This window comes from Chaetodon trifascialis, chromosome 4, assembly GCF_039877785.1.
Source record: "Chaetodon trifascialis isolate fChaTrf1 chromosome 4, fChaTrf1.hap1, whole genome shotgun sequence".
Lineage (NCBI taxonomy): Eukaryota > Metazoa > Chordata > Actinopteri > Chaetodontiformes > Chaetodontidae > Chaetodon > Chaetodon trifascialis.
Window position 1 is genome coordinate 362,905 of NC_092059.1, and position 16,054 is coordinate 378,958.

At 49.0% G+C, this 16,054-nt stretch overlaps 2 protein-coding genes across 4 annotated transcripts in view; both read left to right on the forward strand.

Moving 5' to 3' along the window:
* The first annotated feature begins 635 nt into the window (after nt 1-635).
* Nucleotides 636-6,729, forward strand: rtca (RNA 3'-terminal phosphate cyclase). The gene is made up of 11 exons (XM_070961178.1): nt 636-789; nt 934-1,034; nt 1,688-1,831; nt 1,980-2,103; nt 2,491-2,549; nt 2,844-2,985; nt 5,018-5,139; nt 5,229-5,287; nt 5,485-5,579; nt 5,690-5,794; nt 6,465-6,729. Exons 1-11 carry the CDS (start codon nt 739-741, stop codon nt 6,561-6,563), a joined length of 1,101 nt encoding a protein of 366 aa, XP_070817279.1. The 5' UTR covers nt 636-738; the 3' UTR covers nt 6,564-6,729.
* A 5,210-nt stretch (nt 6,730-11,939) lies between these two features.
* Nucleotides 11,940-16,054, forward strand: part of cdc14ab (cell division cycle 14Ab) — a 17,773-nt gene continuing 13,658 nt past the window's right edge. For all 3 annotated transcript variants that reach the window (XM_070961450.1, XM_070961453.1, XM_070961451.1), the window contains exons 1-5: nt 11,940-12,342; nt 12,824-12,914; nt 13,776-13,851; nt 14,962-15,054; nt 15,928-16,007. In XM_070961450.1, the coding sequence (XP_070817551.1) occupies nt 12,246-12,342; nt 12,824-12,914; nt 13,776-13,851; nt 14,962-15,054; nt 15,928-16,007 (437 nt within the window). In that variant the 5' untranslated portion in view covers nt 11,940-12,245. The remainder of the gene's footprint in view (nt 12,343-12,823; nt 12,915-13,775; nt 13,852-14,961; nt 15,055-15,927; nt 16,008-16,054) is intronic.

Genomic DNA, 16,054 nt, shown 5'->3' on the forward strand with positions numbered 1-16,054 from the left:
ATGAAAACATCTCTAACTTTGTCTTTTTTTCTGTCCAATCCAAGTTTTAAAAAAACATCCCTGACTTACACACACACACACACACACACACACACACACACACACACACACACACACACACACACACACACACACACAGTGACTCTGCAGAGATCATCGTGCAGCATCTTTTCAGTGTGTTGTTGTTCTTCACGCAGCCTGCTGGAGGCGACAACGCGGAACCACCGGGTGCATCAAGCTCTGAGAAAACGTCTGAGGAGCACCGGAAATGGCCTATCAACGATCCATCTTAAACAAATCTTTATTGACGCAGGTGTGCATAAACATACATACATAATACATATACACACAAATAATTGTACATAATACACTACCAAAATAAGTAATACAAAAAAGATTATGTTGCTTGAATAGATAAACTGATGAAGCATTACGTTGTAAAAGTTATTATAGAAAAAACTCAACATGTTTCTTTTTGGGCTTTATAGCTATCAATGAACAATTTGACGAGGATGAGAAATTCATATTTAACAGGTCATTCTTTGAGCACCCGGCAAAACACCAAAACAATAACTTTATCTTATTTTGACAGCCTTCGGAAGTGGCTGTAGTTACTCCGTGTACCTTGACACAGAGAAGTTCCCGACGAAGAAGAATTACAAACAGTAGAGGAAAAGTGCCGGAGGCTGCGGTCCAGCGGGAACGTTTCTGTGTAAAAGTTAAAGTTTTCAGTCTCGCATGACGATGGAGTCCGCGGCGGTGGAGGTAGACGGCAGCGTGATGGAGGGAGTGAGTACTCACACTTTATTCAAAGGACAAATGAGAGTTGCTGTTGTACCGCGCTGCTAACATGCTAACAGAAGGCTAACAGCGGCGAGCCGGTGCTGAGCCGACTGATGTCTGTTCTGTTACCCCGGTATCGGTTCTCTGCAGGGCGGACAGATCCTGAGAGTCTCCGCGGCGCTCAGCTGCATTACGGGGTCCTCAATCAAAATCACTAAAATCCGAGCCGGCAGAAGCACACCGGGTCTCAGGTGAGTTAGCAGCTCAGTGGCTAGCCGGCTAACGTTAGCCTATTCATTGAAATTGAGTCGTCGGCTAACTTACTTAGCAGACATTAACAATAAAAACAAGACGCCTGCGCCGTTAATGATAATGCTTGTATGGTTAAAGCAATATATATTTATATTTATCTAGAACTTCATCGAATTCGTGTATTTTCCATGTCAGCTGAAAGCCTCCTGGTTTCCTTTGGATGCTGCTGCTGAGAAACTTTGGCTCGAACAGTGTAGCTTCTATAGAGAAAGAAGACGCCGACCAGACTCCATTCAAAAGTTTGGTAAATTAAGAGTTTCTAACTCATCGGCAAATGTACCGAACTGGATTCAACCAGTCAACTGGAGACCTTTTTAAATTCGTTAACCGTCCTCTTCGTGCAGCGTTCTTTACATTTATGAAACGTTAATATTAAACTGCAGGCTGCTGTGCCGCAGTCCACCAGCAGCGCCACCAAGCGGCTGTGATCCGTCGTGTTCTTTCAGTGAATGCTGATGGAGTTTGTTGAAAACAGAATCAAATGTTCACTGTTTGATGTCATTTTCTTCTTTGTATGTCTGTGTGTGTGTGTGTGTGTGTGTGTGTGTGTGTGTGTGTGTGTGTGTGTGTGGGTGTGTGGGTGGGTGTTCAGACCGCAGCACCTCAGTGGCCTGCAGCTGGTCTCAGATCTGTGCTCTGGCAGCCTGCAGGGAGCCACCATCGGCTCCACCGACGTCAGTCTGAGTCCAGGAAAGATCCGGTCTGGAAACCACACGGCAGACACGCAGACGGCAGGGTGAGACCGAGCGAGCCCCCGTCCTCCACCCTGCAGCTTACTGACTGTCTGTCTGCTCACGTCAGCCGTGTGTTGATACTTTGATACCTGTGATGTAGTGATATATAATCTGTGTGTGTGTGTGTGTGTGTGTGTGTGTGTGTGTCAGGAGTGTGTGTCTGCTGCTGCAGGCGGCTCTGCCCTGCGCTCTGTTCTCTGACGCCTCCTCACAGCTCTGCCTGAAGGGAGGAACCAACGCAGAGATGGCTCCTCAGATCGACTACACAGTCAAGGTCTGACTGAGTACACCCTGTGAATACACCGAATACATACTGAATACACAGAAAGTACACACTGAATACACCCTGTGAATACACCGAATACATACTGAATACACAGAAAGTACACACTGAATACACAGAAAGTACACACTGAATACACCCTGTGAATGCACCGAATACATACTGAATACACAGAAAGTACACACTGAATACACCCTGTGAATGCACCGAATACATACTGAATACACAGAAAGTACACACTGTGAATATGCAGAAAGTACACACTGAATACACACTGTGAATACACAGAAAGTACACACTGTGAATATGCAGAAAGTACACACTGAATACACACTGTGAATACGCAGAAAGTACACACTGTGATTATTTCTTCTTCAGGTGTTTAAACCAATCGTGGAGAAGTTTGGAGTCCATTTTGACTGTGACATCAGAATGAGGTCAGTTTCCTGCTCATGTCCAGCACAGTGTGTGTGTGTGTGTGTGTGTGTGTGTGTGTGTGTGTGAGAGAGAGAGAGTGACTGACTGACTCTGTGTGTGTGTGTGTGTGTGTGTGTGTGTGTGTGTGTGTGTGTGTGTGTGTGTGTGTGTGTGTGTGAGAGAGAGAGTGACTGACTGACTCTGTGTGTGTGTGTGTGTGTGTGTGTGTGTGTGTGTGTGTGTGTGTGTGTGTGTGTGTGTGTGTGTGTGTGTGCGCGCGCGCGCGTGCGTGCGTGCGTGTGTGTGTCTCTCAGGGGTTACTACCCTAAAGGTGGAGGTGAGGTGGTGGTGACGGTGAACCCGGTCAAAGAGCTGCAGCCCGTCACCATGACGGAGAGAGGAAACATCACGAAGATCTACGGCCGAGCGTTCGTCGCTGGAGTCCTGCCCTTCAAAGTAAAGTTACTCTGCAGCACACGACACATTCACACAGACAGGAAGTGATGTCATAACAAGTCTGCAGACGTGAGAGATAGAACAGGAGTATTTAAGAAATGTTCAGTCCCTGACGCATTCAGGTGCTCATTTTCCTTCCAGGACAAACGAGCGATGAGAAGCTTCAGAGACGAAGTCGAGACGAAGTGAACAGTGAACAGGCTGCAATAAAAAGGATTTATTTGTTTCTCTGTTCATTTTATACTAGGGCTGTCAGTTTAACGCGTTAATTAGATTAATTTATTACGCTGCAAATTAACGCGCTATAAAAATTAACGCAATTAATCATGAGTGGCAAGTCAATGCGCAAGCATTTTAAATATGGCTCTTTGAGTGACCAGGTCGCATCCTACCTGCGCCACTAGTCAAAAGCAGGTTGACAACAGACGTGGATGCGACACCGGAGAGCGAGGCGAGCCTACTTGGACCTTTGAACGGCAAGTTAATTTATAAAAAGAACAAAGACGGGACTATTAACAAGAACGCAGTGATTTGTACCTTGTGTAAAAGAGAATTTTCCTCTCACCAGCTGAATTATCATTTAAACGCTTAAGAAGAAGAAGAAGAAACGTCCTTTATTAATCACATTACACAAGGTGTTAGTTGCACTACACGCCATGCTTTTCCGTGAAATTAGTTTTTTCCGCATTTGACCCATCCTCGATCTGTCGATCCTCCGCGGCAGACCAGGAGCGATGGGCTGCCAGCTGCCGGGGACCAGTACTCCTTTGTCACCATCGGTCAGGTGGTGGTCTTCTTGCATGTTTTTAGTGGGGGTTATTACGGAGGAAACCTCGGGTGAACACGGGGAGAACATGCAAACTCCACACAGAAAGCAGCAGGCACCAAGGCATGGTGGAGGACACGCCACCAGCGCCCACAGCGGGATTCGAACCGGGGACCTTCTAGCTGTGAGGGGACAGTGTTACCACTTGTGCCACCGTGCTACCACGCTACCATGCTAAACATGTAGTTGCTGCTAGTGCCGCTAGTGCTACCGTGAGCTCACTCCGCCAACCCACAAAACGAATGAGCAGAGCCACGACAGACAAACTGACAAACTCAATCGCACAGTGTTGCTGCTGATTGCAGGCCGACTTCAATCGTGGCAGACGAGGGCCTAAAAGGCGTTTCAGATAGCGGCATCTGAATTCAATTGAATACGCCAAGAAGAGAAGAACACTTCACCAATAAAAATGTGGATATCAGATCTTCTCTTCTTGGCGTATTCAATTGATTAGTCATGCACTACAATTTTGTAATGTCCTAGAATTCAAATTCTTGATTTGGGGACCTTTAGCAGATATGAGATTAAAATGCGATTAATTCGATTAATTAATTACAAATCCTGTAATTAATTTGATTAATTTTTTTAATCGCCTGACAGCACTATTTTATACGTTTATAAAGAGTGGAGATGACGGGAACTCCGTCGGCCAATGGCAGCGCTGCAATGAGTCCGGCTCAGTGTGCTCAGCGAGGCGCCCTCTAGGACCGTTAACGTCCGCCAAACCAAACTGTGTGACCGCCGCCGACTGCCTGCAGGTGAATCATCATAACCCCGGGGGCTTCGCTCAGATCGGCCTCTGGAGGGCGCCGCAAACGATCGCTGAGGCGGAAAGCGTTTGTCCAATCATTGCAAAGCTCGCAGGATCAAACTTGAACGTCCACACGTGCTTGTGAATCAGTGGAAGTTTGTCTAAGCGGACGTTTGTAGTGATGCTACTGAAAAACGTTCAGAATCTGACCAATCAGGGGACAGCTTGCTGAACGAGGGCGTGGTCTGTCCAATCGTCTCTGTGGTGATTGGAGCCTCACCGGTGTGTCACAGTGTCTCTGTGGCTCTCATTGGCTGATGTAAACCTGAGTGTCGTCCTTCAGATGCTCTGAGGACATTTCTGCAGCCTCGGCTGATGAAAGACGCCTCTGTGGCCGTGCGACCGTGCGTTGGCACCGATCGGCTCATCGTATTGATCGTGTTGTTTGTGTCCAGCTGGCTAAAGACATGTCGGCGGCTGCTGTTCGCACCATCAGGAAGGAAATCAAAGAGCTGTACATCAACATCCAGCCGCTGCAGGAGAAAGAAAAGGCGTGTGGCAACGGCAACGGCATCATGTAAGCCCCGCCCACCCGCTGACATCACTGCTGCCTTCACGGAAGCGGCCGCGACTCTCTGATTGGTCTTTGTCCTCTCTGTGTTTCAGAATCATCGCCGAGTCGTCGACGGGTTGTGTGTTCGCCGGTTCGGCTTTGGGGAAGAAAGGTGAGCGGCACAAACACTCGCTTATCGACCGACCAATAGCAGAGCTGAATCCAACAACAGACACAGAGACTGACAGCACCAAGAACCAATCAGAATGCAGCCTTCAGACTGTGTGTGTGTGTGTGTGTGTGTGTGTGTGTGTGTGTGTGTGTGTGTGTGTGTGTGTGTGTGTGTGTGTGTGTGTGTGTGTGTGTCAGGTGTGTATGCTGATAAAATAGGTATTGAAGCTGCTGAGATGTTGCTGAGAAACATTCGACACAATGGCTGTGTGGACGAGTTCCTGCAGGACCAGGTGAGACACACACACACACACACACACGCGCGCGCGCGCTGGAAACACATCTGATGATTGTTGTTGACGTGTTGTGGAGTGCGTGACAAGCGTGTCCTCTTCCTCCTCAGCTCATCATCTTCATGGCGTTGGCGAAGGGAACGTCTCGGATTCGAACCGGCGCCGTGACGCTGCACACGCAGACAGCCATTCACATCGCAGAGCAGTTGACTCAGGTGAGCCACGGCGTGGGGGGGGGGGGGGGTGACGGAGTGAGCAGAGAACAGCTCGTCCTCTCAGCTGCTTCGTTCTCCATCAGTCTCAAAGGAGCGCTCATGTATTCTTTGCTCTGATTGGCTGCTGCTCCTTCGCTCTGATTGGCTGCTGCTCCTTCGCTCTGAGCTCCAGCTAATCTCAGACTGTCTCAGCTGGGTTCAGGTCAGGTGACTGTGGAGACCAGGTCTCCACCGCTGTCCATCTGGGACAAACGGTCCTCACAGAGTCTGGAGGCACGGCTGGACGGACCTGTGGCAGACAAGCTGCTCAGACCCCCCACCATCACACGTCCTCTTCCAGAGACCAGAGTCCAGGTCTCTTCTGGTCTAATGTCTATTCGTTGTGGTTCTTGGTTGGGACAGGTCTCTTCTTCTCGCTGGTCTGTCTCCGTCGTGGTTTCTCTGCAGCAGTTGGACCGTGAAGGCCTGACAAAGACCTCCAGCACTGGATGTTGAGATGTTTATGCTGCTTCAGCTCTGAGCAGCTTTAATCAGCTGTGTGTGTGTGTGTGTGTGTGTGTGTGTGTGTGTGTGTGTGTGTGTGTGTGTGTGTGTGTGTGTGTGTGTGTGTGTGTGTGTGTGTGTCCACTCAGGTTATTAATGTTCACGTATGATTTTTTTCTGTTTTCAGGCAAAGTTCACGATAACAAAGTGTGAAGACGAGCTGAGCAGCAACGTGAACTACGTCATCGAATGTGAAGGATCAGGAGCAACTAACACCAACCTGTAGACACACTGAACACACACACATGCTGAACACACACATTAGACAGAGTGTGAGACACACACACACACACTGAACACCCCCCCCCAGCTGCTCCGTCATGGCCGACACTCTCAGCTTCTCTCAGGATGATTCTTTAATAAAGAAAGAAATAAAACAGTTTCCGTCGTTCAGTCTGTCTTCTGTCCGTCTCTGAGTCCTTCAGTCATTGTACAGGTGGAGCAGGTGGAGGATAAAATGGCATGAAAAGACCTTTTTTCAAAATAAAAGATAACAAATGGATAGAAACTCTGTCAGGTGTTAAATGTGCAGAAGATGCTGAAGTTTGAGCCTTCAGGCCTTCGAACAGGTGAGCAGCTCCTGGCTGTGATGAATTCTGCTTCCTCCAGAGGGCGCTAGTAGTGCTTCATACCATCCATCAGGTGGAGGAGGAGCTGAGAACACCTGCAGGACTCACCTGACAGGTGAGTTTTTTGTTTACAGGCAGATGAAACCCAACCACAGCCACCACAACCAACACAACCCAACCACAACCAACACAACCCAACCACCACCACAACCACCACAACCCAACCACAACCAACACAACCCAACCACCACCACAACCACCACATCCCAACCACAGCCACCACAACCAACACAACCCAACCACAGCCACCACAACCACCACCACCACCACAACCCAACCACAACCAACACAACCCAACCACCACCACAACCACCACAACCACCACCACCACAACCCAACCACAACCACAACCACCACATCCCAACCACAGCCACCACAACCAACACAACCCAACCACAGCCACCACAACCACCACCACCACAACCAACACAACCCAACCACAACCACCACCACCACAACCCAACCACAACCACCACAACCCAACCACAACCAACACAACCCAACCACCACCACAACCACCACATCCCAACCACAGCCACCACAACCACCACAACCCAACCACAGCCACCATAACCAACACAACCCAACCACAGCCACCACAACCAACACAACCCAACCACAGCCACCACAACCACCACCACCACAACCCAACCACCACCACCACAACCACCACAACCCAACCACAGCCACCACAACCACCACAACACAACCACAACCAACACAACCCAACCACAACCACCACAACCCAACCACAGCCACCACAACCAACACAACCCAACCACAGCCACCACAACCACCACCACCACAACCCAACCACAACCAACACAACCCAACCACCACCACAACCACCACATCCCAACCACAACCACCACAACCCAACCACAACCAACACAACCCAACCACCACCACAACCACCACATCCCAACCACAGCCACCACAACCACCACAACCCAACCACAGCCACCATAACCAACACAACCCAACCACAGCCACAACCACCACATCCCAACCACAGCCACCACAACCCAACCACAGCCACCATAACCAACACAACCCAACCACAGCCACAGCCACCACAACCAACACAACCCAACCCAACCACAACCAACACAACCCAACCACCACCACAACCACCACATCCCAACCACAGCCACCACAACCACCACAACCCAACCACAGCCACCATAACCAACACAACCCAACCACAGCCACCACAACCAACACAACCCAACCACAGCCACCACAACCACCACCACCACAACCCAACCACAACCAACACAACCCAACCACAACCCAACCACCACCAACACAACCCAACCACCACCAACACAACCCAACCACCACCACCACAACCCAACCACAGCCACCACAACCACCACAACCCAACCACAACCAACACAACCCAACCACAGCCACCACAACCACCACCACCACAACCCAACCACAACCCAACCACCACCACCACAACCACCACAACCCAACCACAACCACCACAACCCAACCACAACCACCACAACCCAACCACAGCCACCACAACCAACACAACCCAACCACAGCCACCACAACCACCACAACCCAGCCACAGCCACCACAACCACCACAACCCAACCACAGCCACCAGAACCAACACAACCCAACCACAGCGACCACAACCACCACAACCCAACCACAGCCACCACAACCACCACTACCCAACCACAGCCACCACAACCACCACTACCCAACCACAGCCACCATAACCAACACAACCCAACCACAGCCACCAGAACCACCACAACCCAACCACAACCACCACAACCCAACCACAGCCACCAGAACCCAACCACAGCCACCACAACCACCACAAATCTAGATTCTGACTTTGGATCCAGGTGTTGAGATACTGACTTGGTTTTTCTGTGAGAATGTTGATGATGTTCTGGGATTTGTAGTTTTTGGTTCTTCTTAGAGTCTGCAGTGAGACAGGACATGTCTGTCTCTCTGTCTCTACAGGATGAAGACAGGTGACCTGTTTGGGGCAGGTGATCTGTTTTGGACTTTCCCTGGTGGACCTGGACTTCCTGTGGTCCCTGTCTGGTTTCCGTGATGTCATCAGCATGGTGTCATGTTGATTGTCCCTCTAACCTCTTTAACTCACCTGCAGCAGGTGAGCTGATGTACAGTGTGTACAGCAGGAAGTCCAGCTCAGACCCGACTGTGTGTTGAAATGTGAGGAGGCTGGAAACTCACACCTCTGTCCCCTCTGGAACCAGGAGTAACCTGATCCGCGTCACCTGACACCTCCTCAGCTCAGCCCAGCTGCGTCCCTACAGTCTGCTCGCCGTCCTGCAGCATGGCGGATGCCGGGGCCTGGAGGACACATCAGGGTGGCCCCCGGATCCTCCAACCAGGACCAGGACAAGGTTCTGGATCGGGACCAGCTCCAAACCGTGTGTGGATCTCTCTGATTGCAGGTGAGATTTCAGGCAGAAAGGACTCATCTGAGCTTGAAAGCTGCAGTCTGATACACCAGAACTGCTGATCAGGTGAGATGATTTCACCTGTTTCCAACACCAGTCATCTCATTTCAAGAAGCCTCCAGAGCTGATGTCGTGTGTTTGGTCCAGAGGCAAAATAAAAGTCCAGTGAATCATCTTGTTCTTAATTGGCAGGTGTCACATTTGCATCAGCACACCTGAGAACAGGTGGGGTTATTTCATTTACAGGTGCTGGTCATAAAATTAGAATATCATGGAAAAGTTGATTAATTTCAGTAATTCCATTCAAAAAGTGAAACTTGTATATTATATTCATTCATTACACACAGACTGATATATTTCAAATGTTTAGTTCTTTAATTTTGATGATTTTAAACTAACAACTAATGAAAATCCAAATTTCAGTATCTCAGAAAACTAGAATATCACTTAAGACTGATACAAAAAAAGGATTTCTAAAAATGTTGTCCAACTGAAAAGTAGAAACATGAAAAGTATGAGTATGTACAGCACTCAATACTTAGTTGGGGCTCCTTTTGCCTGAATTACTGCAGCAATGCGGCGTGGCATGGAGTCGATCAGGCTGTGGCATTGCTCAGGTGTTATGAGAGCCCAGGTTGCTTTGATGGTGGCCTTCAGCTCTTCTGCGTTGTTGAGTCTGGCATCTCGCATCTTCCTCTTCACAATACCCCATAGATTTTCTATGGGGTTAAGGTGATGACAGATGACATGGCACCCCAAACCATCACTGACTGTGGAAACTTGACACTCGACCTCAGGAACGTGGATTCTGTGCCTCTCCTCTCTTCCTCCAGACTCTGGGACCTTGATTACCAAAGGACATGCAAAATTTACTTTCATCCGAGAACATGACTTTGGACCACTCAGCAGCAGTCCAGTCCTTTTTGTCTTTAGCCCAGGTGAGACGCTTCTGACGCTGTCTCTTGTTCAAGAGTGGCTTGACACAAGGAATGCAGCTGACAGCTGAAAGCCATGTCTTGCATAGTCTGTGAGTGGTGGTTCTTGAAGCACTGACTCCAGCTGCAGTCCACTCTTTGTGAATCTCCCCCGCAGTTTTGAATGGGTTTTGTCTCACTATCCTCTCCAGGGTGCGGTTATCCCTATTGCTTGTACACTTTTTCTACCACATCTTTTCCTTCCCTTTGCCTTTCTACTAATGTGCTTGGACACAGAGCTCTGTGAACATCCAGCCTCTTTAGCAATGACCTTTTGGGACTTGCCCTCCTTGTGCAAGGTGTCAATGATCGTCTTTTGGACAACTGTCAGGTCAGCAGTCTTCCCCATGATTGTGTAGTTCACAGAACTAGACCGAGAGACCACTTAAAGGCCTTTGCAGGTGTTTGGAGTTAATTAGCTGATTAGAGTGTGGCACCAGATATCTTCAATATTGACCTTTTCCACAATATTCTGATTTTCTGAGATACTCAATTGGGGGTTTTCATTAGTTGTCAGGTATAATCATCAATATTAAAAGAAGTAAATACTTGAAATATGTCGGTCTGTGTGAAATGAATGTATACATTATACAAGTTTCGCTTTTTGAATGTAATTACTGAAAAAAATCAACTTTTCCATAATATTCTAATTTTATGACCAGCACCTGTATTTACCAGCCTGGTGTGAGCGATGAGACAATGTTCAGACTAAGAGGACACAAAAAGTGCCCAAAAAGTTAGTTCATGAAATCATAGAGAAAAAAACATCAAAATAAACAATTTAAGTTTGTGAAATGAGCGTTTAATGCTAAGAAATACAGGAAGAGAGTAAAAAGAAATGGAAATATAAACACAATATAATATATACTGATTCATACATATCTGTACGTGATGTACAAGACACAATGAAAAAAAAGAAAATCTGAAATACCAACAATCAGTTTTTGTTCTTCTGTTCATCTTCGATATGAAATCGACATCCTGAGAGAAACTTATTGGAAATAAAGAAGAATTTGATCACATGAATTTGAAACATGTTCATCCAGTAAAAGAACTGAATTAATGAGGCCCAGCAGTGATTAACTTGGTTCTTATTTTAAAATCACGTTTGAGTCCCAGAGTCACAAAGATGATGTTTTTTAATCAAATGATAACAGCAACTAACAAAGATACTGGCGTGGTTAAAACGGAGGACGTGCCATGGAGGACTCATTTTACATTAATGTCTACAGCTTCCAAAGACAGCCGGTACTGTGTAAACAAAGGAAAATAAGATACGCAGAGCCTCCTTAAGCTTGAATCTTTGGTAGAAACGTGAACTTTGCTGTACACGTAGAGTAAATGTACTCCTTTTGTTTCCGCCCTTCATAAAACCTTTCTATTGCTCTCGGTACATGAACGCCTCATTGCCGTTGTTTCCCAGTAGACCGTGAAGGCAGCACAGACTGTTCCGTTCGGTGATTGGCTGTGGCTGCTATGGGCGCGGCTCTCATTGCTATGGTAACGTGTCTTAAGGAGGGATTTGGTAAATCAGAGTTTCAGACTGACGGACCATCGTCAAGTAGTCGCGACGTAAACAAGCTAACATGCTAATCCGTGAATGTTTACCGCTGAAAAAACGGAAAACCAAACAACGGAAACGGTAGAGAAGACTCCTCCGTGAGCGAAGATCAGGCGCAGAGACTGATGGGAAACTGAGGAGAAAGTTTTAAACTTTGTAACACACTCCGCTCACCCGCCCGCTAGCTCCATTGCTAGCCTGCTAACGGCTAATCGTGCTGTTAGCAATCAAAAGTTTGTGAAGCTAGCTGGTAAAGCTGAGAGAAGCCAGGAATTAGACGAATCCATGACGGTGGAGGGAGTCCGGCACTCCCCGATCCTGTCTGCCCTGTTCAGGATGACGGAGGACTCCGAGCTGCTGGGAGCCGCGCAGTTTATTAAAGGTGACTTAAGAAAGAGTTTAAGTTTATTAAAGGAAAGTTAAAGAATTTAAGTTTATTAAAGCAAACTTAAGAAAGTTTAAGTCTGTTACAGGAAACTTAAAAAAGACTTTATTTAAGTTAATTAAAGGAAACTTTACAAAGAGTTCATCTAAGTTTATTAAAGGAAACTTAAGAAAAGTTTAGGAAACTTTACAAAGCTGATCACATTTGGGCTGCTGTGATGGACCAGTTTAGGGATCCAGTTTAGTGAGCAGACTCTGGACAGTGAATCAGCTGTGAGGAGCAGGTCTGCTGAGCGACGGCTGCTGTTCCTCACATGCTGGACGGACCTCGTCCTCCTGATGTCCACTGGTGGTCAGGACGCTGAGACGATGAAGGAGATGAAAACCTGCTGTTGGATCAGATTCTGTTTCTGTCAGAGGTCTGTCAGTCTGCAGAGGGTTGGACTTTTTTTAACCCCTTCTGTCTCTGTGTCTGACAGAACGGCTGTACTTCGCCACGTTACGCAGCAAACCCAAAAGCACCGCCAACACTCACTACTTCTGCACCGACGACGAGTTCCTCTACGAAAAGTAAGTCACAGACTCAACGGACGAAACCAACGCTCAGTACTGCGAACTGTGCACAGGCTGTGTGTGTGTGTGTGTGTGTGTGTGTGTGTGTGTGTGTGTGTGTGTGTGTGTGTGTGTGTGTGTGTGTGTGTGTGTGCGCGCGCGCGCGCGCGCACGCTCCCAACCTGAACAGCGACAGCCGCGCTCACCTCCACCACCACGAAGAGCTTCGAGCCTCAGTTTGCACACGGATCAACGGACGGTGGCGCCACCCTCGCCCTCCGCCGGCCGCCTCCCACCTGGACCACAGGAACACGTGTGAGAGTGCAGTCCATGGACTCAGTGCGGCGTTCAGGACCACTGCGCCCCCCCCAGCTCGTCATCGAGGCCCTGTGTGACTGAATCCTGAACTTCCTGATGGGCAGACCGCAGACAGCATCGCACCCTCCAGCCTGACGTGATGAGAAAGAATGGAAGCAACAATAACAGATCACGCGACTGACCTCGTCCCCAAGCTCAGTGTTTATCCAGTGTTCAGTCTGTAGCCTGGTCCTGGTCCTGGTCCTGGTCCTGGTCCTGGTCCTGGGCCTGGTCCTGGTCCTGGTCCTGGTCCTGGGCCTGGTCCTGGTCCTGGGCCTGGTCCTGGTCCTGGTCCTGGTCCTGGTCCTGGTCCTGGTCCTGGGCCTGGTCCTGGGCCTGGGCCTGGGCCTGGTCCTGGTCCTGGTCCTGGTTGCTCAGAGATGGGACAAATCTTTGAGGAGAGAAAATATTTTTGACACTTTCACTCTCTGCTGCTCATCATCACTTCTTCATCACTTCAACAGCTGTGTGTCTGAACACGAGTTTAACTGTGTGTCCTCTGTGTCCTCTGTGTGTCTCCAGTTTCTACGCAGACTTTGGTCCTCTGAATCTGGCCATGTTGTACCGATACTGCTGCAAACTCAACAAGAAGCTGAAGGTGAGTTTCTGCTCAACAGGAATGTCCACAATGCAGCAGGCGAGTCCTGCCATGACAGCAGTCACCCTGTCACACCGAGGCTTCAGCCTCTCTCTCTGAGGCCTCACCCTGTCACACCGAGGCCTCACCCTGTCACACCGAGGCTTCAGCCTCTCTCTCTGAGGCCTCACCCTGTCACACCGAGGCCTCACCCTCTCACCCTGTCTCTCTGAGGTTCGTCCGCTCTATAAAATGTGCTGTCAGTGTTTTGTTTTTGTTGCCATGGTGACAACATTCCTCTGGTTGACTGTTGTCTTTCGTCATGGCGACCAGCGGGACGGTCTGGATGTCCATCTTGGGATCAGTCTAACTCCCATGATCCTCCTGCTGCTTATGCTTTGCTTTAGAGTGTGTACCTGTGCAGCTGGAAAGCACCTGAGCCCACTAGCAGCTGACCTGAGGTCAGTGTGAGGCCTCAACACATCACCAGACAAGCCACACACACACACACACACACACACACACACACACACACACACACACACACCAGGATGAAGACAAGGAGTGTTCACACACACCAACAACTCGCGGGATCAGCTTCGCACGCACACGCGCACACACACACACACACACACACACACACACACACACACACACACACACACACACACACACACAGTGTCAGTTCACTGAGACTCACCAGCTGCTTGTTGTCTCTCGTGTTTATTTCTGGTCAGTTGGACGTCCAGCTGTTGTTGCTGCTGCTGTTGTTGTTGCTGCTGCTGTTGTTGCTGTTGTTGTTGTTGTTGTTGCCGTTGTTGCTGCTGTTGTTGCTGTTGTAGCTGTTGTTGTTGTTGCCGTTGTTGTTGTTGTTGCCATTGTTGTTGTTGCCATTGTTGCTGCCGTCGGTGTGTGTGTGGCTGTGATCACAGCGTCTGTGGTGACTGGCTGTGGATGAAGCCGCTGAGTCCATGGACACTGTGCAGCTCAGGGGGGACGGGGACGGGGACGGGGACTTGTGGTTTCAGTCACGCGTTGGACTGGTTGTCCATCAGCTCGTTGAACGGTTTTCTGACCTGTAGCTCCGCCTGTAGTCACGTGTGCCGTGTTTCTTCTTCTTCTTCTCTGCAGTCGTTCACGCTGACCAGGAAGAGGATCGTCCACTACACCAGCTTCGACCAGAGGAAGAGATCCAACGCCGCCGTGCTGATTGGAGGCTATGCTGTGAGTCATCACCGTCACTTCCTGTTTCAGCAGTACACAGGGCTCCCATTGGTCAGAGAGTTTAAAGAGGAGGTTTTCAAACTGTGTGGCAGCATTACTTCCTGTTTACGTCCCCCACAAGTTCCTAAAGGAACAGTAAAGCCTCGACCTCGCCATCGGTGCGTTCCTCTGAGCGTCTTCCTGTTACAACCCGTCGTTACGACGCGGCAGGTGTGTTACGGAGTCTTTAAAAGGTGGCCGTCGGTGCTGCATTGGCTCATGTGTTCGTCCAGTCAACATGTACCATGCCTGGACCAATCACTGTGCGCTTACATCACTCCGACTTTCTCTTGTGCTGGGAGAGAACTGAAGTTCCTCATAACGACGTTCTAAGACCTACGATGGTCCCAGAACAGGTGTGTTAACATCCAATCACAGCAGAGTAAAGATAGACACACACTCCCCACACACACATCTAAACACTCAGCATCAAGCCTACAGAGGAAGTGTCAGGAATCAGCTGATTGTTTCTGGAGCTCTCATTGGCTCTCAGAGCCACAGAACATTCTGGAGGCTGAAACCTTAAACTGATGCAGGTCTGGATTCAGGTCTGACCCTGTCCCCTGATGAAGGACACGAGGACATGGCTTCAGCAGACTCATCAGTTTTCTAACCGGCATTCTATCATTGTGAAGTTTGACGTCAGCAGGTGTGCAGGTAGAACCAATCAGCTGAGAGTCTGGGTCCTCTGAGGGCGGAGCTTTTTGGAACCAGGTGGAAACACCTTCCCAACACTGAAAAGCTTGTTCGTGTCTCTTCACACCTCACCCCTGCGTCTCACATGTTTGATTTCCATGTTTATGTTGAGTCACTGCTGATCTGTGTGTCTCTCAGGTGATCTACCTGAAGAAAACACCAGAAGAAGCCTACAGAGCTCTGATCTCTGGTTCCAACGCCTCCTACCTGCCCTTCAGGTAAGTGCCTGGGCCGCAGAGGAGCAGCCTCATTGGAATGGTGGATG